The sequence below is a fragment of the Echiichthys vipera genome (assembly GCF_963691815.1).
Source record: "Echiichthys vipera genome assembly, chromosome: 18".
Classification (NCBI taxonomy): domain Eukaryota; kingdom Metazoa; phylum Chordata; class Actinopteri; order Perciformes; family Trachinidae; genus Echiichthys; species Echiichthys vipera.
In genome coordinates, this window is record NC_139843.1 from 8,621,379 (window position 1) to 8,646,401 (window position 25,023).

The 25,023-nt window shown below is 40.0% G+C and overlaps 1 protein-coding gene across 2 annotated transcripts in view; it reads right to left on the reverse strand.

Annotated features, from left to right (window-relative positions):
* Positions 1-25,023, reverse strand: part of dock1 (dedicator of cytokinesis 1) — a 178,449-nt gene that overhangs the window by 46,118 nt on the left and 107,308 nt on the right. For both annotated transcript variants that reach the window (XM_083932897.1, XM_083932896.1), the window contains exons 28-29: positions 12,669-12,770; positions 11,045-11,139 (exon numbers count right to left, since the gene is read on the reverse strand). In XM_083932897.1, the coding sequence (XP_083789023.1) occupies positions 11,045-11,139; positions 12,669-12,770 (197 nt within the window). The remainder of the gene's footprint in view (positions 1-11,044; positions 11,140-12,668; positions 12,771-25,023) is intronic.

The following is a 25,023-nucleotide window of genomic DNA, read 5'->3' on the forward strand; positions in this document are numbered from 1 at the left end:
AATGGAAAATATGAAAAAGGATGGGTCTCATCTTTATTGTGTATCTAAAGGGACAACCACAGGCACAACTACTGACCTACAAAACCTAAATCTCAGATGAAACATCACTAATCATAGGCTAAAGGCGCAGTGTTCCCTCAACTCTATCTGAATTCAATTGTCAACATTGACAGAAGCTAGTATATAGGTGAAGGGTGAGACGAGTCCAACTGAACTCAATATAATCACCAATAGCGCTACAGTTCTACCTCTATATCACCAAGGCAGCACACAGCTCTCACTGCTGAGGAAAAAAAGTGAGATCAATACTCTTCACAGCTTCTGGCTAAATATGACTCAACAGGCAAAATGCAGCTGTAATCAACCATTTCTGCTTGATCTCCCTTCCCAATAGCGTCACTCCTCCATGGTCCCACTACAATTGGTCGATAATGCTGGCAGATGAAGTCTCCTGTGCTCTCTACATGACTGATCGGCAGAATCTGTACGCTAACGTGAGCTGCTTTCCATAAACATGTTTTATGAGTCCCTCGCCCTCATGTTTCAGTTCACACTACAATGTAAACTCCATTACCTAAAAGCCTATTTGAAACAAGCAGCCTGCCTGAGCTCAGACCTATAATGGGCTTTAACGAACAGACAGGACAGCTCCTCTGTGAGCACATCCTGCCATTAATTAAAGTGAAAAACTTAATGAGGCGGATGAAAATAGAATATACTTCCCCTCACAGTGGGCTCTGACTAAGACATTTTAAAAAGACCATTTCAAACAAGATTAAAGGCATTCAGACATAATTTCTTGAATTTTGGAATATCTGTTGATGTGGACTTAAAAGTATGACATTCTAAATTATGTGATTAAATATAATATATATTTGAGATAGCCCAAGAGGAATCACTGTAACATCTTTTAATTTAATGAATTGCTGTATATAGTATGTGCACAGACAGTGATAAGAGTGTAAATAAGGATTGTCTGCATAGTGTACATTAAAGCTGGGGTAGGTAATATTTTGGGACGTCATTGTGCAAAAATCCATAATAACCTTTCAGCATATTGATCTGAGAGAAAACTAGACTTCTGAACCTCCTCTTGGCTCCGTTTTCCACTGCTAACTGTAGCCACAGGCTCTCGGCAGTTCATGTTTACCTAGCTCACAGTTTTACTCATTTCAAATAACTTTACAGGCCCACAAGTTTACAAAGAAGTCTCATAGAATTGCTGCTTTACGACAGATGATTTAAATTAATAACTAGTACATGTACAGACTTCTGTATGGAGGGAGGGGCTTAGGGCAAAGAGGGAGGAGTTGCAGAAGGAGAGCTGTATTTTCAAATTCATGAGGGCTTTTTTTTTTTTTTGCCTTTTCCAGAAAAATAGCCTGCCCCAGCTTTAACTGCATGTTATACATTCAGTGGTGCCAATGCTCTTTTAAGCTTGTATTATTAACCAAGCCAAATGCCAGGGGGAGAATGCTTGGCTGCCTGTGAAACATCTGTGATGGATGGTCATTATGCTGCAGAGGGAAAATAAGATAGAGATGTAGAGGTAGAGACAAAGACAACCCAGTTCTTAATGACTCCTTCACAATGGCAAGCAAAATCCTAATGACGGAGAAACTCAAGATGCTGCTTTAAATGTCATCAAATACTTAACCAACAGATTTAATGTTTGCTTTATGCCTTCAGTTAAAGCATCAAGCATTTCTGGGGATATCCTAGAACTGTGTAATAGAAAAAACAGCCTGCCCATTTACACCTTTCTGTCTTTGCCTCTAAAGTTCAGCAGGGAAATCAAGGTAGCTCTACTCCTCAAATCACCCCCCCCCCCCCCCCACACACACACACACACACACAGACACATTTTCTGCTCAAGGACACAAAAACCATAACTTGGAGATCTTTTAACTTTTTAATTAGGCAGTAGAAGAGCAGCATAGCACCTCATCCACATTAGAGCCTGATACTGTATACACATGGCATCATTATGATAAATATGCTCCATCAAACTGTCAATGTCAGAAAAAGCACCCCATTACCGCTGATTGATGGTTGTGCTGTGCATTTAAATTTCAACACAGACAACAGAGGAGTTGCATTTTACATTTTATTTAAACCAGAAAACTTCCTGCAGCCGTGGTACACAAACCCCAGCACTATCAGATGATGTGCACCGCAGACACCTAGCCTTTATGCTAATGAAAAGTTATCAGCAGATCATACTTGCTAATTGAGTTCAGAGAGCATTCCCTGATAATGATCACAATCCATTTGCATACTGTTGCTGTAATAGCTGGCGTATCTGCCTGTGCTCGAAGATAAGGCAAGGTCAAAAACCTTCATAATCAGACCAATTTATTAAATTAGATTATCTTTATTTCAGGCACCTGATCTAATATTAGATCATTTCATGCGTCAATATATTTTCAACCCAATTTTATCGATAAAGTTAATCATTGATTTGCAGATACACTAGACTCTAACAATTTATACTGAGCAGTCCAACCCAAGAAGTTAAGGGAAGCTCTAATGACTCAAAAATAACTATATACTGGGTTGAGGCAGTGCTGCTCTCATTTGTCAGACCTTGCCATTTGCAAAGAATTGACTTCCTTACTCCACTTTAACATTTCAACCATTTTAAAGAGCTCTTAAATCAAGTTGGGATGATGGTGCCAGAGTACATTCTTTACAACAGATACAAATTTTCTTTAGGTCTTATAAAACTGAAGTCCTTAAAATCATCTTTTAAGATGATACATTTGAGGTTGTTTTAGTTGTAAAACCATTAAAAAAATAACATATATAGCATTTGAGTGTCTGTGGCGACTTTCCCGCACAAAATTCAAATGCAGGGCTCTCTTAGTGACGCATTTTAAGTCAGCAGCTGGTCTGCCCAGGTGGAGCATGTCACTGAAGCGTATGCCGCATTTCAATGTAATCGGAAATCGGGAACTTTCAACTTCTGTGTCAGGCTCTGTGTGTCTGACTGGCGCAGGTCCATTTCATTACTGCTGACTCACTTTGGTGGATCAACAGACAGAGAAAGAAGACTGTTTAACTTCCGGTCCAAAGCAAAACAGAGGGGCTATAATCAAGAAGCATAGCGACCGCTAACGTGGGAAAAAGAGGATCAAAATTGGCAAAGCCTTGACAAGATGGAGGGCTCTGAAAGCACAAAAGAGGCTGAGGAAAGGAACTCTGGGAGATGAGATGCCAGAGGCTCGCCTGCAATTACATCTTACCGCAAAAGAGGCCGCAAGAAACAATGTATCTCAAATCTTACGGATTATAACTTTAAGTATATACAGTAAATTATTAAAAAACTAACTGCATATCTCTTTAAAGTTAGAGAGAAACCCAGAAGGCATGCAGAAGACTTTTGCTGCATTTTTGTGCAGAAAACTGAAGTAAAAGATTACTTTAGATATGCATTTCTGAGTTGGGATCTTGCATGTACTATAGATTTTACATTAGGATGGTGACAACATTTTTTAAGTAGTTTCTTCTGGGCTCAAGGTCATTTTAACAATTAGAAAAAGTCAATGGGTTAAAAATTAAAGAATCGAAAGAGTCATAATGGACCTTGTTTGCAGTTGGAGGTGTCCCGTCAACAACTCGTTCTCTTTTACAGTGGGGGCCTATGGAGAAAATTCTTTTTGAGTCCCAGGGGGATTTTTTTGTTGCAGTATCGTGATTGACAACAGGAAAAAAATGGGTGCAAGGCTGAGCGGCATTTAATGTGTATGGGACTGTAGAAAATAAAATATGTTAATTCTGAATGACCCCATAGGGCAGTGAGGGCCCCATCTGTCAAGAGAACGCTATGAAAAAGTCACTTTGACTTGGAAGCACCAGGCAGTGTAATGCCAGTGTCAGAGCTGAAGAGCTTCAGACAGCCCATGAGGACAGATATCTGAGATGTAACAATGACAGCAAACGGCTGCTTTTCATCCAGGCCAAAAGTTTGCAAAGAGGTGAACAGATTACTAATGAGGCAACGGAGGATGATTCAGACAGTAATCCAAACTAGTGAGCAGGAAAACTCCCATTTTCTGCACTGGAGTCAGTGTGTTGGCGAAGTTCTGGATGAAACAGAGGAGATAATGAAGCATTTTCAAAGGTATCAGAAAAATCACGAAGCAATTAAAACAGTCTAAACCGTTAACATTGAAGCCATGGGTGCCGATGTAGTCACTGGTGATTGAAGTGTGCATCAACGCTTTGATTTGAATGCCACATTAAATGCACATCAGAAATACAGTCATGAAATGGGCCCATTTGATTTGACACAAGGTTGATCCAAAGACAGGAGTAATTGGGCTTTTAAAGTGATAGGAGCATTTAGCGGCTGTTAGAGCAAACATGTCACTTACGTTCGGAGAAGAAACACAGAAATGAGCTTCTGCATATTCATTGGGTCTCCAATGAAGCATCTGAAGTGATACTTATTTGACATCCGGCATAAACTGTACAAGTTTGAGATACTTAGATATGCAAAATTGGATTTGCACTAACAAAATGCAGTTGTTAATGCAACTAAAATATGAATCTAATAGTGTAAAAATATAACACACTGAGAATGTAAATAATATCAAGTACTTTAGTTTCAGCAGCGCTCCCTATTTCCAAACTTTAGGTGCATGGACAACTATGGGTGATGATCAAAAATGTGTATTTCCTTAATAAAGCCAGATGTTAGTGGGAGTTTGGTTTTTTTTTTTTCGTCCAGTGAAAAAGGATTCAACTGATTTGAATACATCCACTTAGGGCTCGAATGTAGTAGGTCCAGTTGATGGATACTTTTCCCTAACACTAAGCTGCCCTGTTGTGTCTTGATAATGACTTTGATAAAACCATGTTGAGAGAAATCACACTGGATGTTATCGCACCTAAGGAGACACAATTTAAAGGCCAGCTGAGGGGATCAAAGCCACTCATTTGCAATGCAACAATTTAAAGGCCAGCTGAGGGGATCAAAGCCACTCATTTGCAATGCACTCCGTGGGCAAAACAATATTACTTGAATTGGCAAAGGCTTTTTGTCAAGCAGATACAAAACACACTCCAAGCAGTACACTGAAGGTGGTGTGTTTGGCATTTACACCAAAGCTCTTTGAGTATGTATGGGAATGGGAGATTAATGTAAGGCTTCTAACCTACACAGGCATGTGGGCAAACAAATACCCATGCATCCGGAAGCAGCAAACCATGTTTCATGACTCTCCTGTGGTTCCTTTGTAAAGCTTTGTATTACTCTCATTACTGCAGAATTTAACACTCAAACCACAGACAAGAAAGAGGGTAGACAACTGTCACTGCATTAACAAAGCAGCACAGTAAGAAAGCCATGTAAAAGGTCAGGCTGTTCTTTGTTGCTGACAATGCCAAAAAGCTTAGGCTTGAGAAGCACTGGCTGTGTGCATTGAAATGATTGTGCACAGATCATTTGTCAGGCATATTTCCAAATATCTATGGAGCGACATGAAGTGTGTGCTTTTTAACTTTTTACTGTAGGTTCATAATAAAACTTTAATATATTGTAAGACTTTATACTAGGACGCTGGCAGTGTAAAGTCAGTTCATTCATTCATCTTCAACCGCTTATCCCGGGGTCGGGGTTGCGGGGGGGCTGGAGCCGATCCCAGCTGACATCGGCCGTGAGGCGGGGTACACCCTGGACAGGACGCCAGTCTATCGCAGGGCACATAGAGACGAACAGAGACAGACAACCATTCACACCTACGGGCAATTTTTAGAGTCATCAATAAACCTAACACATGCATGTCTTTGGATTGTGGGAGGAAACCGGAGTACCCGGGGTTCATTGTTTGGAAATTTGCATTCATCGTAGCTCATCCAGGTACCTTAATGTTTAGATCATTTGCAGTGCATGTGTGAAAGGGGCTTAAATTACACCAGTCTTGTAATACACCTTACCTTCACAACATTATACTACTACAACAAAAACAAGGTTAATACTTATTTCAACCATTTCAATGACGCCTCATCGAAATGTTTTGAGACCCCCAGGACCACACGACTTATCTAAAGTAGTGGAGTTATGAGGTTTCCAACCAGCGTTCTTTTAACAGCACATTCTTTAAGAGAGTATGTCAAATCAGATCACCCGTAAGCCCACAAGCACTGCTTTTAAAAAAATATATATATATATAATCAAGTCTTGGTGGGTGGCTGGTTGTGAGTGGCAAACAGGATCACAACATCATTGACAGTCTTTTCACTCTCTGTGAATCCTCCTTTCTTCCTGCCTTCCAGAGCTGCCCTCCAGGTCCTGGATTAGTCTTGGAGAGAACGCCAAACGGCAGCCATCCAGCTTCAGAAACCCTCTTCTAATGAGTCTGCGAGGGACTGATGGCATGGGTTATCGAGTTAAAGAGCTGCTTCTTCAGCTCGTCTGGGCTTTCATCTTTTCATCTACCACGCTGGGCTCTCTGAAAACTCCCCAGTCATCTCTCAATCTACCATTCTTACACATAATTAACAGCTCCGCAGGAAACTTTTGGCGTAATTTGGGGATACGAATGGATTTCGAGAAGGTCATCTGATGATAACTCAAATCCAATATATTAAGAGTTTGATCACGTGTCATAATATGCACAAAAAAGATGCATTATGTATTATTTTGCATGTCGATCAAAGAGGAAAATATTACAATGACTGCAAGAAAAACAGCAGTTTGGTTTATCTCCCCAGTTTGTTTGGATAACACAGTGTATAACAATGTTTAAAGCTTGATTTCATACAATAAAATATGTATCCATTCAGCAATAATTATTAAACAATATTTTACTTGATCTTTTAACTGTCCTTTTGTTTGTTTGTTCTAGTTGTTAAGTGTTAATCTTTCAGACCTGGAGAATTAAAGACTCAACACTTCATATCAGTTTGTTAAATATCACTTATTTAAATTGATTATCAACATCCCTTTAATTCAATCTGTTAATCAAGTCTTGTGGTTGCTGCAGCAACTGTTCAGATGCTTCACCTTAGGACTGAAAGAAAAACTCATTGCCGATTACCATTGTTCAGATTGATGATGATGATGATGACTATGCTTTGTGATTCAGCACATCTCGAGACAGTTTGCAAGTTTACAATCCAAGTCTGTAACAGAGCACATTCAGCTTACATTACAAAGCAGTCAGCAGCTGGTGTGTGGTAAAAATGTGATGCAAGCTTTTTCATCCCTGGGAGAAAACTGACAATAACTACAGTGCTTAAGCAAATGCCAACTTGTGCTAATTCAGTAAGTGATCTTTAACAAGAATCAAGGCTTACCTAAAGGGCACTTGTACCTCTACGAGGCAGGAATACTTTCCCCATTCAGTGTGATATCTGTTTTCCTGAAGTGTTTGCAATACTACCACTTTTAAAGGAGGATCTTTAGTTGTCTGAAACTCACTTGAAATGCCTAATTAGTAGAAGGAGTATATCCAAGTCAAATCTTCTTGTTTCCTATTACTGTGCATCTGCAAAAAGATGGCTAAAATGCTTCAAAAGGCAAACAAAATATAAGTATCTTGGATGATACCAGATAAGCCAAGAGCAGGAACAACAAGTGGAACTTCAGGGCCAGAATACTCAGATCCTGATACACATAAGCTTGACGTCTGCATGCAGAGAATATTGTGCAATTTTGTTTGTTATAACCTTAGTGAGATAACGTTTTTCTTTTCACATTGGTGAACATGTAAAACTCCAACACCTCAGCTCCCAGATAGCTGGCACTAAGCCATGGTCAGTTGGTATGGGAAAATGGCAGTCAATAACTAACCAGTCTGATGCTGCCGTCCCTGGGGCAATTAGAGCCCATAAATCAGTTTACAACCTAGGGGAAGTAAGAGGTGATGGGTGGAGAGGAATGAGTGGGAGGAAACGACTGCTGATGCCCATATCATTAGTGGTGCTATCATAATGTGTGGACATGAAAGAACCGTGCTGGTGCTGGTGCCGTGGGTGGCTATCTGTGTGCACAATGTGGCATGCGTGGATTGCCCGGAAACAGGGTGCTGAGGGAGGACTGAGGGATATAAATATGCTTCAGGAGGATTCCAAATGTTGTAATGAGTTATGACACTACTAAAACGGTAAAAACGTTTTAAAGCACAAGTAAAAAAAAAGCAACATGCAATTATTTTAAAGGTCTACTAACCCAATTTTTGTATTAACAATAGATCAAATTACTTGCAGTGGTGAACCTACAGAGAAATATCAGTCAACTTACTACAACTAAACATTGTTTAGCTAAATGTTCTGGATTTATGGCACATCTACTGCATGGTTCGGTCTTACAGCTCTCATTAGTCCTTTTTCCAGCAGCATCAGGAAGTGCAGCTGTTTTCTGCAAACAAGCGCTGATAAACGCTCTGTCCACTACCTGCCCAGCACTAATGGGACGGACGGAGTTAACAACTAGCTGGTGGTTACAGTCGAACATCTGAAGCTAAAGAACCACATATTTTTCTCAGGAGTTGGTGGTGACCAAAGCTGGGGGAGGAAATATTTGACTTCTATAGAAGTCTAACGTCTAATTCTAAAAACAGAAATGAACACAGCTTTGAAAGTGTAAATGTAATTTAGGATGGAAGTAGTGGTCCTAGATTAATGCTAAAGCCTCTGAGGTGTGACACTTTCAAGTTTGCAGATACTGCTGTGAATTCAATCAGTCTCTGGTGCTCTGGCAATCAAAGGGTGCACAGCAAAAGAGTGAGCCATACACACACAGTTTCCACAGTGTGTCCTTAGTTAATGCAAAACATGTATAACTATCTCATGGGAAGAATGAATGTGTCACCTTGGGTTCTCACTGTGGGGAGCGGGAAACAACCCATCAAACGCATGCTGACGGATGGCGAAACATGGAATAGTTTTCTAATTGGTCACAAAGCCGACAACTGCAGTATTCAAACAGGCTCAAGTATAAAGACCAGATCAGTCAGACTCTGACAGGCTTATTTTTCATTGAGTTGAACAATGATTTAACACCAGCAAGTGGCTCAATGTGCTTACTAGAATGCAGAATTAAACGTATAGTTTAGAAAGTACAGGAGCACAGTGGGTTTGGACTGTTTGAGCGAGCTTGTTAGCTCAGTGCATTGATGTCGGAGCATGTGTTGTTGATGTGCTGTGTGTGGCTTATGAGGGTCAGGACTGCATGTTTTTACACCCCAACACTGAAGCTCAGTCTAGAGCAGAGCAGAACAGATGTGACTTGCACACCAGTGGGGCACAGGTGGAGCACCATCCCCAAGGTTCGCTGATGTCTTATGCATTGTAACCCAGGTGGCTGATGATGCTTTTGGTTAGTGGATGGTGTGAATTCCAAAAGGAAACTGGCTTGTACAATCAAATGGACTGATGAAAGCAATTGAACCAAAATTGAGTAGCAATGCTATCTCTGGTCAAATATCCTAGATGGTGACAATGGTTTTGGAAGGAATGGGCAGGGAGTCAAGCTCTGCACGTGCCGTAATGGCTACTTTGAAGCTCAACCGATGCAGCTCCAAGTACTACGTTATATGAAAAGCCTTGTTATTTTAATGGTGGTGTTATCTGATGCATGGTCCATTAAAGGGAAATCCATCGATTAAAGTCTACAGTTCTTTACAGGTCTTGGGGGAGGGTTAGTGCATATGTAAAAAAGTTGTATAAAGTATTGTGTGGCTCCAAAGGGAACTGTGTGGAATCTGATAAGTTGTCTTAAGGGCTTTCACTTTAGACAGCATCAGTTGGAGCTGAAGACTAAAAAAGTTTTAAAAAATTAAAAAAAAAACGGTCTGTGTAGTTAGAAAGAAGTGATGTTACTAGATCTCTGTAGCCGCCTCGAGGCTTCATCTGCTACTAACACAATACACCAGAAACGTTGATTGAACTGTCGGCAGTTAGTTGCATTGTGGGTAATGTAGGCACCGTGTTTTAAAGAAAGAAGAATATTCATTAATTCATTCATTCATCTTCAACCGCTTGTCCCTGTTGGGGTCGCGGGGGGTTGGAACCGATCCCAGCTGACATCGGGTGTGAGGCGGGGTACAACCTGGACAGGACGCCAGTCTATCACAGGGCACATAGAGACAAACAGAGACAGACAACCATTCACACCTACGGGCAATTTTAGAGTCATCAATGAACCTAACACATGCATGTCTTTTGGATTGTGGGAGGAAACCGGAGAAACCGGAGAGAACCCACGCAGACACGGAGAGGACATGCAAACTCCACACAGAAAGGCCCCAGTCGGGACACGAACCTGGAACCTTCTCGCTGTGAGGCGACAGTGCTAACCACTACACCACCAAAAGAAAATCTCTGGTTCTGCATCGATGCTGTATGCAGTGCAATGTTCAATCGGTACTTCATGTCCATGGATCTTTCACAACTGTTCAAAGCACATCTAGCAGTTTTCAACAATCAATTAATGCTACTGGGGAAGAAGGAATTTTCTTCAAAGGTTTTCATCTGACAGCCATTGCTGCGCCACTGCATAAAAGAGCACTGCAACACATTCTGCTACATGTCTCTTCTGAAAGGATACAAATGGAAGTAACAAAAAAACAAAACACAACAGCGCCTTTAAATACTTTTCTAGCCCTAAATTCAGCTGACAAGTGCATGAAAGCACAGCTCTTGACTAAACTCCTAAACTGCAAAGCACATTTCATCTCTTTTTATATTTCCAACAAAAATGGAATCAGGCAAGGTTCACATTAATAAAACAGAAGGCCGTGACAGCAAAACAAGCAACAAAGTAAAGAGATGTTGGGACTAAGTTTGGAGATTAGCAGGCAGAATGCACCCCAGCATCTATAATTCATGTGATTGTGTGTGGCTGTGCTGACTGCTCATCTGATTGCCACACTGCTGAGGCCTTGTGCCGATATTTGCATGGAGAGAAAAACATTAGAAAATATCCTTACCCACTTCTGACTGCTGTTCCTTAGCAACAACAGTGTTGGGAGTTTAAAGCAGCATGCTTTATGTGTGTGTTTGCGTGTGTGTGTGTGTGTGTGTGTGTTGTACTTACTTATTTTGCATCATGTTCATTATGACCCAGTCTGAGGGGTAGACATTTTTCCCAATGAGATCTTTAAACATGATAAACGTTTCCATTAGGAAATCCTGCAAGAGAGAGAAAGTTTCCAAAATAGGAACTGTTATTCTTCCACCTCAGAGATAAGAGCCATCTGAAATGAACTGTTAGGGGTGTGTGGCTTTCAGGCAGAAACAGCTTTTAGATTAGTTTTAAGGTCAAGGTGACATATATATTTTCCTTTTGCAGCTGGTACTTGAGACTGATCATCCAGTGTACTCTTCTTCATCCTCATATATTGTTGGACAATGAGATTACATCTGTCTTACTTCGTGTGGGAGAACCATGCCTATGATATTTAGTTAGCAAACCGTATACATAATTATCAGCTATTAAAGGGTACATAGACAACTTGATAACAAGGTTTAGTTATACTACTAATAGATGCTTGACTCAAGCTTCTCTATGGCAACACAAATTTAAATTCTTCCTCTTTAACATCATACAGGCTACAAAGTAATCAACTTTTTTCTAATTTGACTTATTTTTTTCTTTAAACTGTCACAATTACAATAGCTTTTCCCTATTAAGAATCACAGCTAAATACCAGAAACATAAATATGCATGATACTCTATTTCTGGCTGTAGATGTTTCACTTTTGGATGAATCCCTGTGGTTTGTGGTGGCGTGTTTAGAGAACAACTCAAAACAACAACGTCCTTTGGGCTGCAGCCAGTTCTGAAATGTGAGTATGGCCCTCGCCAGCTTCAGGAACAATACATCTTTGGGGAGGTCCAGCTTCATTGCAGTGATTGTTTATTCTGCTATGGGAACTAGACTCACAGCCTCGAATAAGCACTGTGTACAATCATGAAAGTCAGAGATCTCTATTAATGTTGATTTCTTATCATCGGTGCAGAGATGAAAATGCTGACCAATCAGAGCAGACTGGGCGTTTTTGGGTTAGGGGTTTGTTTATTATTAACATCATGTAAACATGTTCTAGTAAAAACCCAAAATACAGATATGAACCTGAAAATGAGTATATTTTGGGACCTTTGAAACCAAATCAAAGCAGTAAGTGCTGCAAGTAAAGCTAAAATATATGTCTACTTGGATTAAAAGCTTTACCTGTAATATAAATCTGATTCCTTTCCTTCCTGAGGAGCTCAAAAGTCGTTTGTTGGGATAAAAGCAAACAGTGGGATTTCCCCACTTGACAGAGTGGAGTAACATAATGCTAATCTGGCAGCAGATACTAGAGAAATAGGGCTTTAAGGGAGAAATTATTCAGAGCTGAAATCCATAACATCAATGAGATTCATCCCTCCTCCACAACTTGTTGGCTGCAGTGAGTGATCTGCTTCCCTTAGGAGTTACTATCATCAAGAGCAAGCTGTGCATGTAGCAGCCTGAGAGCAAGGACTAACAGAAATACAATGTCATACTTTATTGTGGAGGAAAAACATTTTCCAACAGGTCTAATCTAACTTTTTGACTTTGTAAAAGAGACACCAAAATGATACTGCACTATCTAGCAATTTCAGTTATTAGATGACAATGTAGCCTGAAGTTTCTCATCTAGTAGATGCTGACGCACTGGAAAGGTGTACTCACCACCACATCACTCCTTATCTTGCCAAAGGTGCTGATCAGATGAGCATAATGATAGTCGTCCATCTGCCTCAGTGTGGCAGTCATGCTGGCCACGAAGCTCCCCTGGAGAAGAGAAAGATGCTCATTCAATTCACATTCAAGTTCACATTGAAAGCTGGGGAGAATGACTGTGTGCCTGTGATTTTGAATGGAAAACTGACTGGCTGGGTTGATTGGATGTAAATACTGAAGTCAGGCACCCTCATTCAGTGGCTGATCTCATTAACCTGCTGACCTCTACTCCCCAGCTCGTGTACTGTCTTTAGTTTACACTCTGGTATCCTGGCTCTGGTTAGCATGCTATACATGGGCTGCAGACAGCAGATAAGGAGAGGCCAATGTGTGGTAAGCTGAGTGGAGAGAGGTTGCAGTTGCCATCCAGTGATGCGTCTGGACAAAAGCCGAAACATAGAGGAAAAAAAAAACTGGGAATGTGTTGACATATTTTGGAGGGGCCCTGCTTGACTGTTTGCATGACTGGATTAAGTTGTTATGGGGGGGGGGGGGGGGGTGGCACAGAGGGGCGGCCGTGGCTGAAAGGTAGCGGATAATGCTCTATTCAGAAGATCTGGGGTTCGATCCCTTACTCCTCTGGTCCACATGTCGAAGTGTCCTTGGGCAAGTTACTGCACCCCAAATTGCTCCCTGTTCTGTGCACTGTGAATGTGGATGTGGATGATGGGCAGGTAGCCTCTGCCATCAATTGATTAATGTCTGCGTGAATGGATGACTATGACAAGTAGTGTAAAAGAGCCTTGAGTGGTCAGAAGACTAGAAAGGCGCTTTATAAGTATAAGTCCATTTAACATAAAGTTGACATGTGTGAGGCATGAATCAAGCACAGGATTTAAACTCATACAAAGAAAAGCAGAAAGAGATGTTTTTAAGTGTATTCGCTGAACAAAAAATCTATGTAAAATAAATCATAACAATACGTTATATCATTTGCATTAATACTTTTAAAGAATAAGAACGTACATTATTATAATTTGAATACTCCAACACAGTTTTACCTCAACTAGCTGATGAAAGAAAATGCACCAAAGATAATAGAAAGTAATTAAATCTGCGTTGTCACAGAATGCATGAAAGCACATGCAGATTAATCAGTCGAAGACCTGATAAGCATTAAGATGCACACGTGTTGCAGGTCACTATCTATCTTCAACTCTGACAAAACTACTGACACAAGCATCACATTACAGGATTGAGACTGAATTCTTTCCACCTACACACGTCTTTAACTAGAACTAACAAAAGCAATGACGTACGAGAAAGTGATATTTCAAAAGGAAGAAAAAATAAGGCCAAGAGGAACATTTTCCAATGGTTTAGCTCTTTTAACTCTATTTATCTGAGCTTTTTCATTCTTTTGTAGTTGTTTTGTAGATTCTTTTTTGGCTTGTTATTTGACAGGACAGCTGAATGTTGATCCAAGGTCACTGCAGCGATGACTTAGCCTCTGTGTGTGGGGTGCCCGTACTACCACGTGAGTTGGTGGGCACCCCAGCTTTTTCAATCCTTGACTGAAAGCATCTTTATACAAGAATCGATGCACAAGCCAGCTTTTACAATTTTCAATGGCAAAATTCTAAAAAAAAAAGTGACAGTACTCATTTCCCTACAATACCAAAGGTACCAGGGATGCAATCCTTCCAGACCTGACTGGGGCAGCATATATGCCTATTAGTGTTTTTATCTCTTGGTAAACGCAAATGGAAGAACAGGAACAACTATCAGCACACAAGAACCACATTGTGTAACGCAAGCGAAGTACTTTGTATTTGAGGCAGTTCATCAGGGATTAATAATACATTTGCAAAAAACAGAATGTAAACAGTGTCAGGGAACATTTCAGGGACGAGAAGGAAACACTTCCAAAGTGTTGAAAAAATTAGCAGAGCACCTCAAACACATGCATCCAGATTTATTATAAAGAATTCAAGGTGAGCGAGTTTCAATTCATGTTAAGATTACATTAACAACGTATCTATCCTGAAATACAAGTTACCATTATTTACATTTGAAACACCTGGTATTGCTGTGTAACCAACTACATACGTCGTTTTTGTCTTTTAGTTTTGCATCAAATATGGCAACAATTGTGGCATTTCCTATGTATTAGTGTCGTCTACTACATTTCTGGTATTGTGACATCCCTATTGTTATCTGTAAAGTAAATTAATTTGAACAAAGTGGGCAAACTTTCAGATTTGGTTCCAATAATGTGAACCCATTTTCCACAAGAAAGTATTATCCCATAACTGATCACCTGAACAAACCCCAGGCTGGGACTTTAATCTGGACAGGGACTTCCTCAGTAAAGTGAGGACTCTGTTAATGCATCCCGTATGCGACGGATATAACTCAGCTGCTTCACGGTAGTTAATCCTCACAAGGCATTCTGTTTCGCTGGAGAACCTCTCCTTGAGCTGTAATTAAGCCTGACCCACCAAAACACAGCAGAGCAGAAATGATGTTAAACACTCACACACTATTCCCTCACCTCTAAACAATTTTGTTTTTGCCGGTGTTCTCATTGTTATTGCTTGCTTAGCTTTTTCTAGTATAGCACACAACGGTTAATTATTATTGCTAATATGTATGGCAATTACCACAACAATATGAAAACCATGCAAAAGACACCAAAACCATCATTAAGGTAATTGTCTTTATACAGTCCCCTTTAATTTAACTTTTTTCTTTTTTTATGCTACGTGGAGCTGATAATAGCTTCACTTCCCTCTCCTCCTCAGTAATGCTTCACAGAAACCAGTGTGACTCATATTAATATGGAAATGTTTTTTAAAGCACAAAGGGCAAGGCTCTTTCATCTGAGAGGGCATGTAAGCCTCAGTTCTTGAACATTAAAGATAGAAAAATTACAAAGAACCTCTTTTGAAACTAGAAAATGTATTAAGTGCGTAAAAGGATACTTCTGTCACACTTCTGTAACATCTTATTCTCTTTACTGGAGAACAATACACAGCATTACTTAATTAACAAGTATATTGGATAACCTCTGGTATTGAGTCAAAGGGAAGTTAGTGGCATTGATGTTGTTGGGGAAGATTTAACATATAGTTTTCTGAAAAAGCAGCATTGTTCAAAGACTTGTTTAAGGAGGTTGAAACCATCTTTCTTCATTCACACTCTAATTTCCCAGATGCAGGAGTCTAACTTGCATGAGGGGAAGGGCACTGGCTGCTGCAATTCCCCTCACATTGGGAGTCACTTTATAAATAAAAGGAGCAGGGGCTTCAAAGCAGGCAGTAGTCTTTAGAAGTCATCGGTGCCTGTTGCAGCAACTCACAGACTAGATCAGCTGGAGGGTATCCCACGCTAGTTCATTCTTTCTTTCTCTTCAGCTGTGAATGAATCCCCAAGAGAAAGAGCCTTCAGAACGAACATTAAATGCTGTAAGCCTCAGTGTGGGACTTGCCATAAGGCTCCAGCGCTGCTTACCGTAGCCTGAGCCCCTTCAGTTTACTCCCAACTTCAATCAATAACGCCAACATCACAGGCATCCATACGCCAATGTCACTATTGATTGCATGGTTTAATGTGTTGCTTATGAATTAATATTAAGCTTCCAAACTAATGCAATTGCTGCTGGAGGCAGAAGGATCAGCTGGCATATCCTGATGGCAAATTAAATACAAGTCAGGGTCGAGGATGTAGCTTCCATATTCCCAGCTATACAGAGTGAAGGAGACGGAGAATCTCTCCCAGAGAAGGTATTCAGAGACCTTTCACTGTGCAGCGATTAAGATCTAAATGCGGAACAAGAACACATGCCACACCAGCTGTTAAGAGCTAATGTGAGAAATAGAGACGTGGGGCATGGCGGTAAATGGAAAAGCTCAGGTATGCTGCTCGGAGGTCTAAGCTCTAAGTTGATAAGTGCAGAGTAGTGCGTTGTGATAGCCTTCGCTGTCATACAGCTGACTCTGCAGGTCTATCAGTGACCAATGGTGTTCGGAGCCAACCAGAAGAACTCAAAGGCCAGCCTGTCCCCTCATGGCTCATCTCTCACACCTTTATCGTTGGGCTAAACCTGGTGGTGTTACCATGACAACGCTTTCATTCATTTTAGTTTTTTCAAGCAGAGAGAAAGTATGGTAGGAAATCAAATAAGGCAGTCGAGAAAAAAGAGTGGTTCGGAGAAGGAAAAAAGAAATCTCCCCTCACTAGTCACTAGCGGGCCTATCAATTCCAATTTTGGAGTGGGCGACGGAAGAATGAGACACACTGAGGAGTTGCAGGGAGGGGTAGCAGAGGGACAGTACCAGAAAATACTATTTCAGCTGCCTGCCTAACAATAACAACTAAATACAAAAACACTAAGGCCAACGGTGCATTTACATACTTCTGGGATGGTCCCTTTTCCTAAATTTGGAAGTTGTTCTTCTGACTTTGATGTGTTCATGTGCATGATCATTAGGTCCTAATAGGAAAATAACAAAGGCGCTAGATTGAGGTGTTGTATCTAACGACAACAGAGATCAATAATTTGTCTATCAGCCCTGTGATTCAGATCTGCTCCAAAATGTACGTAAGGGGTTTTTCCTTGGCCCATGTGCTACACCCTTCAACCAAGTTTCATGAAAATCAGGCCAGTAGTTTTTCATAATCCTGATGAGAAAAACCAAACCAAAAAACAGACAAACCAAGCTGAAAACATGATGTCCTTGGTGAAGGAAACAAAAAAGCCACAAGAAACAGAAACAAAGAGGACATTTAAGAAATCATGACACTACTCCTATCTGACCTAAAGTTTGATTGTGTGGTGCCTCATGCATGTTGTGACTTGATGGTATTCTAACCTGAAGGCTGAATTTATTTTAATTAAAATAAATCAATGTTTATGAAAATTCTGCTTAAAGACAGAAAATGTCACTATTATTTTTTTGGTTTGTTATTTGACAGGACAGCTGAAGGTTGTTCCAAGGTCACTGCTGCAATGACTTAGCAGGTATGTGGGGTGCCCGCACTACCACCTAAGTTGTGAGCTGCAACTGGGGACATTCTTGCACAAGCCAGCTTTTAAAAGATATTAGAGATCTAGAGATCTCATGAGAGTCAATGCCAAAGACAGTACTCATTTTTCTACGATACCAAAGGTACCAGGGATGCAATTCTTCCAGACCGGACTGGGGCAGCATATATGCCTATAAGAGTTTTTTATCTCTTTGTAAATGCTGATGGACCATCAAACAAACAAAAAGAAATCAACGAGACTAGAAATCTGGATCAATGCTAACAAGTCTTTGGGACTAATACTCTAGTAATAAAATTGTTGGATGGGTGCAAAATGGAAATGCAAAAAGGCATGGCAGGACAACACTGTAAAACAACGCTTTTTGATTAAATTCTCATAATACATTTTTTCAACCTGAGCTGACAGACCTATACATTACAGTTCTAAAAGACTACAGTGTGATGCAAAATGATGAATAATAAGTGTCTGAAATCGCCATTTTCTAAGCACTAGAGTTCCCTTTTTAGTGTCATAAACAGATCCAAGATTTAAGACAAATCTCATGACCTAAAATACAAGGACATGAATCGTTGAGATTCCAGTGGAGATTACGAGGCACCTAAAGACAGCTCAAGATATTTACGGAAGTCCATAATTTAATGGCCACCACTTGAGCTGTCATCAATCTCAAGTATTTATCTCACAAAACAACTTCTCAAGCTGAACAACAACAAGCGGCAACTTTACTATTGACATCTATCAGAAGCTGCAGATTTCCGAATCCCTGCCTCCATATCCATCTTAAGCTTCGGGGCAAATGAGGCAGAATCTTAGTGGAAATGAAAAAGCTGCGATTAGAGGGCAGAGCCAGATCCATCATACGCTGCTCTGTAGCTCACATCTCTCTGATAATTCATCTCACTTTAGCGCCTGACAGCAGAGAAGCAAAAATTGATGTTTGCTCTAGTAGTGAAGAGTTGCCCCATAAACACAGCATTGTTTTAAGACTTTAATTAAGCCAGTGGGGAAATGGCATCTTGGTCTCTAGAGAGATGCCGACTGACAGCTTCACCCAGTCTCTGGAGGAGAGGAAACTCATAAAAACGACTCCCTCTTTCTCTCTATTAGCTTCAGGCCTGATGAAATATGAATTTGCTGGCCCATTACAAGGGAAATGACATAGAAAACTTCACATGGTCACTATGCTATTTAGTCTGAGAGGGATGAAGACCCTCCTATGCAAATACATGTTATGGAGGCTTTGAGTGTGAGAAGCATTGAGTACACAACGATGGGTTAGAGAGGCAGCAAACAGCAATCGGTGACGTCTCAATTTGTATTCTTTTCAATTTGCCTCCTCACTTAGAGAAAGTATTGATGGAGCTAAGATTAAAAACAAATCCACTGTGGTGATTTTCTGAGGAGAACGTACCATATAAAAAAAATATCTACAAAGGCATGATCAGTGGATCAACCTTAAAAATGTTAGAGCACAAGTCTCTCCTGTTGTTGAATACACAAACCTGTCTTTTACTACAACAGTGAATTTTGACACACACACACACACACACACACACACACACACACACACACACACACACACACACACACACACACACACACACACACACACACACACACACACACACACACACACACACACACACACACACACACACACACACACACACACACACACACACACACACACACACACACACACACACACACACACACACACACACACACACACACACACACACACAATAGAGAGGCTGGAAAGGCAGCAGCACCTGAGCACTTTTTACACTGGCCTGTCAAAGGGAGGCAGAGCTGACACAAGCAAGGTACTTGGCCAGTGCTGCAGGATTCAACAGCGAGCACACTTGGCTCCAACATCAGGCCAACAAGGTGTCAGGCAGGCGGGTCAGGCAATGGGAAAGAATGGAGGACGTGTTCAAGGCCAGCTGAAACCATTCACACTTCATTTTCTTCTTCAGAAGCATTTTGCGTAATGCATTGTGACGTCCAGATAAAAACTTCAGAATACATTGGGATAAATAATAACTACAAAAACCCTGGGCAACCAGCCATGAAAGTGACCTGTTATGCCATTCATTCAGACAGGATTCAAGTTAGACAAGCTTGAGAAAGCACTTTCACACTCTAATACATCAAAGCATTATACTTCCTCGAACAGACACCTTAATTTACACAGGACACCCCATTGAGCCAAGGCCACTTTCTCCCAAAAGAAAGCTCTGAGTGTCCAATGTCAAGCATACATCTTTCCCTGGAAAGATAATGGATGTTACCGAACATCGTGGATGGACTGCAACATGAGGGGGATTGTGTAAGTCAATAATGTGTTGATGTACGATGTTCCAATAACAAATAATAATAGGAAGAATAAAGGTCAGCTTTAAATATTGTGGTTGCAGATGCCCCGCACAGAGTTGGTGATACAAAATTTGAAAGTTGATATTTCTATCATGTTTAACCTATCTGTAACCCCATCTATACTCCCCTTATAGAAATTGCACAAAATCACACTTGCACTTGCCTTAATACTCTAGATGCTTATTTTGGATTAACGTCTTTGTAAATACATTTTTATAAAAAAAAAAAAAAACGCCTGCAGCAGATGGTGACAGACTCTCTGTGACGTATCTGTGCACATTTTCAGCTTTGCTTCCCGCTTGGACACACACACACCAACACGTGATTGCTGAGAGACCTAAGCTACGTTTCAATAAACTGACCGCTCTCTTCAGCATCTAGTTATTCTGTTCCATACAGCTATGACACTCAATACTCTATTGTACTCCGCATGGATGAATGCACTCAGATGCTCACTGATTGGAGTGGCAACAGTGAGCCTACTAAAATGGAAGATTATCAGTAGGTATCCTTTCCATAAAACACATACAGAAGCAATTAGCAGTATGGCCAGTACTGTGACAGCAGTGTGAGGGGGGTGGATGTCCAATAAAATGTTTTTCAAGGGGATTGGACATAATAACATAATTAATCAAATCAAGCACCAGTAATGGAATAATGATGCAATACATCATTGCATTAATTTGTCACTTCTTGTCCACATGTAATGAGTGGAAACGCTGAAAAATTCATTGGAATTTTATTGAAATCGTAATATGGACTAGTGTAATATCCAAGTCACAGGGCGTACTTTATTTGTCTCAGAGATGGTTTAGAGACGGTTACAGACTCTTTCAGCCTTCAGAATCTTTGTTTTGCAGAGAGCAGAAAATCACACCATAGTCATTTTAATATATTTGTCAATGAACATTAGATTAATGATGCAAAAATGATAATTTCCTCCAATATTCTAAATCATATCGAAATTGCAATATCAGTGAAAATCATCGTGATAGTATATTTATTCCAAATCGTTCAGCCCTAACGTGTAGTGTTTTTTATTAGCCACTAGGCTGATTGTGAGGAGGTAACACGAAACGAGGGCTACGACTGGGGACACTGTTGTTACTCTACATCCATCCCTTTTGTCTACACTTTTATTTTGGGCTTTCTGGTTTAGGAATGCATAAAACGATGATTGGCAGAATGATATGCATGCTTTGTCTAAAATAGAAGAAGCACAAGTTATATTTACAATATGTCTTCTCGTGATGGAGGAAAGGCTGTGAATATTCCTTTAAGGACAGAGCTGTGTTTAACATACATGCAGGGGGACAAGGACATCAAATAGGAGTCCCCTGAGGGCTTGGCTTTGAGATAATGAAATCAATAAAGGAGAGTCACTCCAGTGACTTGTCCAATGCCACTGGTTTATCCATTTGAGAAACAGTTTGCTTACACAAGCACCTAACTGAGCAGATTCCAATAAAAGGAAAGCAGCAAAGCCTTTTCCAACCCCACATATAGAAGACCTCACCTCCCAGGGGTGTTCTATCCATTACACAAATGCCATTAACTCTGGGTTCAAATCTAAAACACGTGCCAAGCACAAAGATGTTCCAAGGTCAGATCTTTACAAACATTATCCAGCCTTATACTGTGTCAAACCTGCAGCTTGTTGTTGGCTGGCAGAGCAATAACAATGCTGTGAAGCAGATGTGTTGCTGACTGTCAACCCCAAAAAATAAGCCAGTCTCATAAAACTGTGTTGTGACTGCAAGTGTTCAGCGTTCAGGTGCAGTCAGTCAGCGAAGAAGCAAAAGGTATTTTATGTCATTATTGTAAAGAGGTGAGATGAGGCAAAGTGATGAGCCAAGGATAATAAAACTTTTGCACGTGTCATAAAGGGCGAGGGAGGGATAAATAAGGGAGGGATGTTAAATGGAGTTAAGTGAGAAGTGAACCTGAGGGTCAGCAGTCAGCTGTACGTCCAACACATCTGCATTTTCATTGGCTACAAATGTTTTTGCAGTTTCTATATTTTAGCATGTCCTGATGTTTTGTTAGTTCCTAATCTTTTGAAATTGACCAAAGACCAAATTGACCAAACAATGAGATTATGATAACATTATTAAGATCTAAAGAATCTTTTTATTTTATTTTGATGACAATTACTAGAATGACATATTGGGGGAAAACATTTTTTGTTACAGTGCCTTACTGAGACTACAGCATTTCAAATTTAACGTATACACATCACGTTTTCTGAAATATCCTCATCGTTATTTTACGTATGAACCATTTCATCAAATAGAAAATTACAGATATCCATGTTATAGACATCTTCATATAATGTAAAATGACATTGTTATTTAAACTCAGTAGATTTGAACAGTATTTATTCATTTATCAAACTAACCAGTTATCTAACTAAGGCACATTTTCCTTACTTTACCCATAACAGTCCAACACATATTCATCATCAATTGAATTGAACAGGATATAATATATGGAAGAGTTTCCATCATATTAGAAATCTGGAAATTTACATAAAACATAACACATGTCATCATACTGACGCTCCTGCTGCAAAGTTTTGAACTTTATATTCAGGGTTTAATTATCACCAATAAAGCTCAACAAGAAATCAAATGACAAGAAAAATTTGATTCATATTCTGCATCAGGATTTTCATTATTAGCCATAATGTCTAAACCATCAAAGGTAGACTTCCTGCAGAGATATGAGTAACCCGAGAACGCTGATAATCGGGGTACTGAAGGCGTTCTCTAGGTCTGTTAACCCGGGTATGAGAACTCGGTGTATGGTGTTTACATGGTGTTTGAGAAACCGTGGTATGCCCTTAAACCGATTATAGTCAGGTTTTTAAACTGCATGTAAGGGCACTGATAGCCTTGTATCAAATGTTTTATGGTCCCAATTCATCTCACAGTTTGGTTATTTGGTTCAACGCTTATAACTCTTTACATAATGATTTCCTGAAATATCAATGGAGTAAATGAATGGGGACAAAAAGTTCTGGAAGCAGAGCTGTTCAAAAAATGGGCGGTCACTGTTGAGCTCTATATGATAGCTATCCTGTTATAAATTAGTTGATTACCAGCTGAAAATTGTTGAATTACAAAATCAATGACTAGAAAAGACCTCATAACGGAAAATCTGATGACGAGAAAATATTTGAATGAAAAAAAAGAATAATAATGAATGATCCAATAAACAAGAAGAAACCATTTTGAATCAACAGGGAAATACAACTAATGAGAAACAACATAATAACAAAAGAGCTACATAAACAGGATTGTAATACTGAGAAGTGCACTATTTAGAAGAAGATGGTGCAGAACTATTACAAGAAATCTCACTTTTACTTTTGTGGTTCCATCTCAGTTGCTATCTGAAATGAAATGGCCTCAGGTGGGTTTCCATAAAAGGTTTAAGAGATTTTGAAATGATTAAACTTTTTTTTTTCTGACATCTTTACGAGAGCCTCAATTTGATGAATGGGTTTTTAACATTCACCCAAAATGCCAGTTAACACCTCTCGACTCTTACTAGTTACTGAATTCCCTTCATGAATCAGACTTGGATGCACACAGTAGCACCAGCTGCTTCAGCTCATTACCATGGTACCTATGGCTTAAAGCAGAACTAGGGGTTTCCCTGTGAGAGTGAGGATGGGCTATGGCTCTGAAAACCTCCAACCAGGCATATAATACAGCTCCACTCTAACATGATCAAGGTTAGAGTGGAGTGACATTTCCCTCCCTCCTTATTTTGTTCATTGAACACCACAATGGTAAGCCACGAATCCAATTAAGCCTAAGAGGAAAATGTGCATTCCCAGATGATAAACAATCTTCTCCTGCACAACAACTAACTAGCCCATGACAGATGGATAAAAAGCTGAGATGAGATCAGGCAAACAAACTCTTGAGAGGGGGGGGGGGGGGGATCTTCTGCCCACACTAAGAAAAGAGCTGCAAGGACAGAAGGTGAATGGCCTTGGGATGAAACTCTCAGAGTTGATAATACATGACGAGCATCACTCTATGGAAACGCAAGGCAACAAAAACTAAAGAGACAGGGGATGCATGCAGAGAGTCGCATATAACAAATCCGCCCAATGTCTGTCTTGAGATAAACACTGGCATGCTGTGAGGGAAAGTGCAGTTTGAACAGATCCATTCAAAGTTGGAATGTAATTCTTCTGCTCCTGACAAAGAAAGTTCTGATGAGTGTATGGTCTCCATGGAAGTGAGCTTACTTACTGTTTTTCCATTCAATTGTCAAGCAATTTTTTGAAATGTCGACAAAACAAAGTCTAACTAGATGCGTTTCCATCAACTGGTTTGGACTGGCTGTAATCTGCCAGTAAGTAGATGAAGTAAGGGTTGGCCATTTAACTGTGGCATCTACAAGAGCTGGACGGAGAGAGGTATTCAGGGAATTGTTTTCGATTGGGCAAGTTTTAATTGTTCTTTAATGTCAGAGCGTTTTGGACATGTTTCATGCTGTCCGGAGACAAACACGTTTTAAGAATATATGAGAAGACCAGTATATATACCAGATGTGACCATGCCTACTCCGTCAGAGCGCCTCAGCTTTGGAGCGACCTGCACGCGGAGATAAGGCTTGCTAAATCAGTAACTTCTTTAAATCACTTGTTACAACTCATTTTTATAGACATGTCTTCTTGTGATGTCATCTTGTTTTATTGTCTTTTAATCTTTATTATAAGCACTTTAAGCTTATAATAATTTCCTTTGTCCATTAATGATGCCCCTTCTTTTTATACAATGATGTTTAAATACGTTGTACCCTACAGGATTTCACTATTATTATTTGTTTTGTTTATACTGTATATATATACAGTATATATATATATATATATATATATATATATATATATATATGGTGTTTTTTGAGCACTGTAAA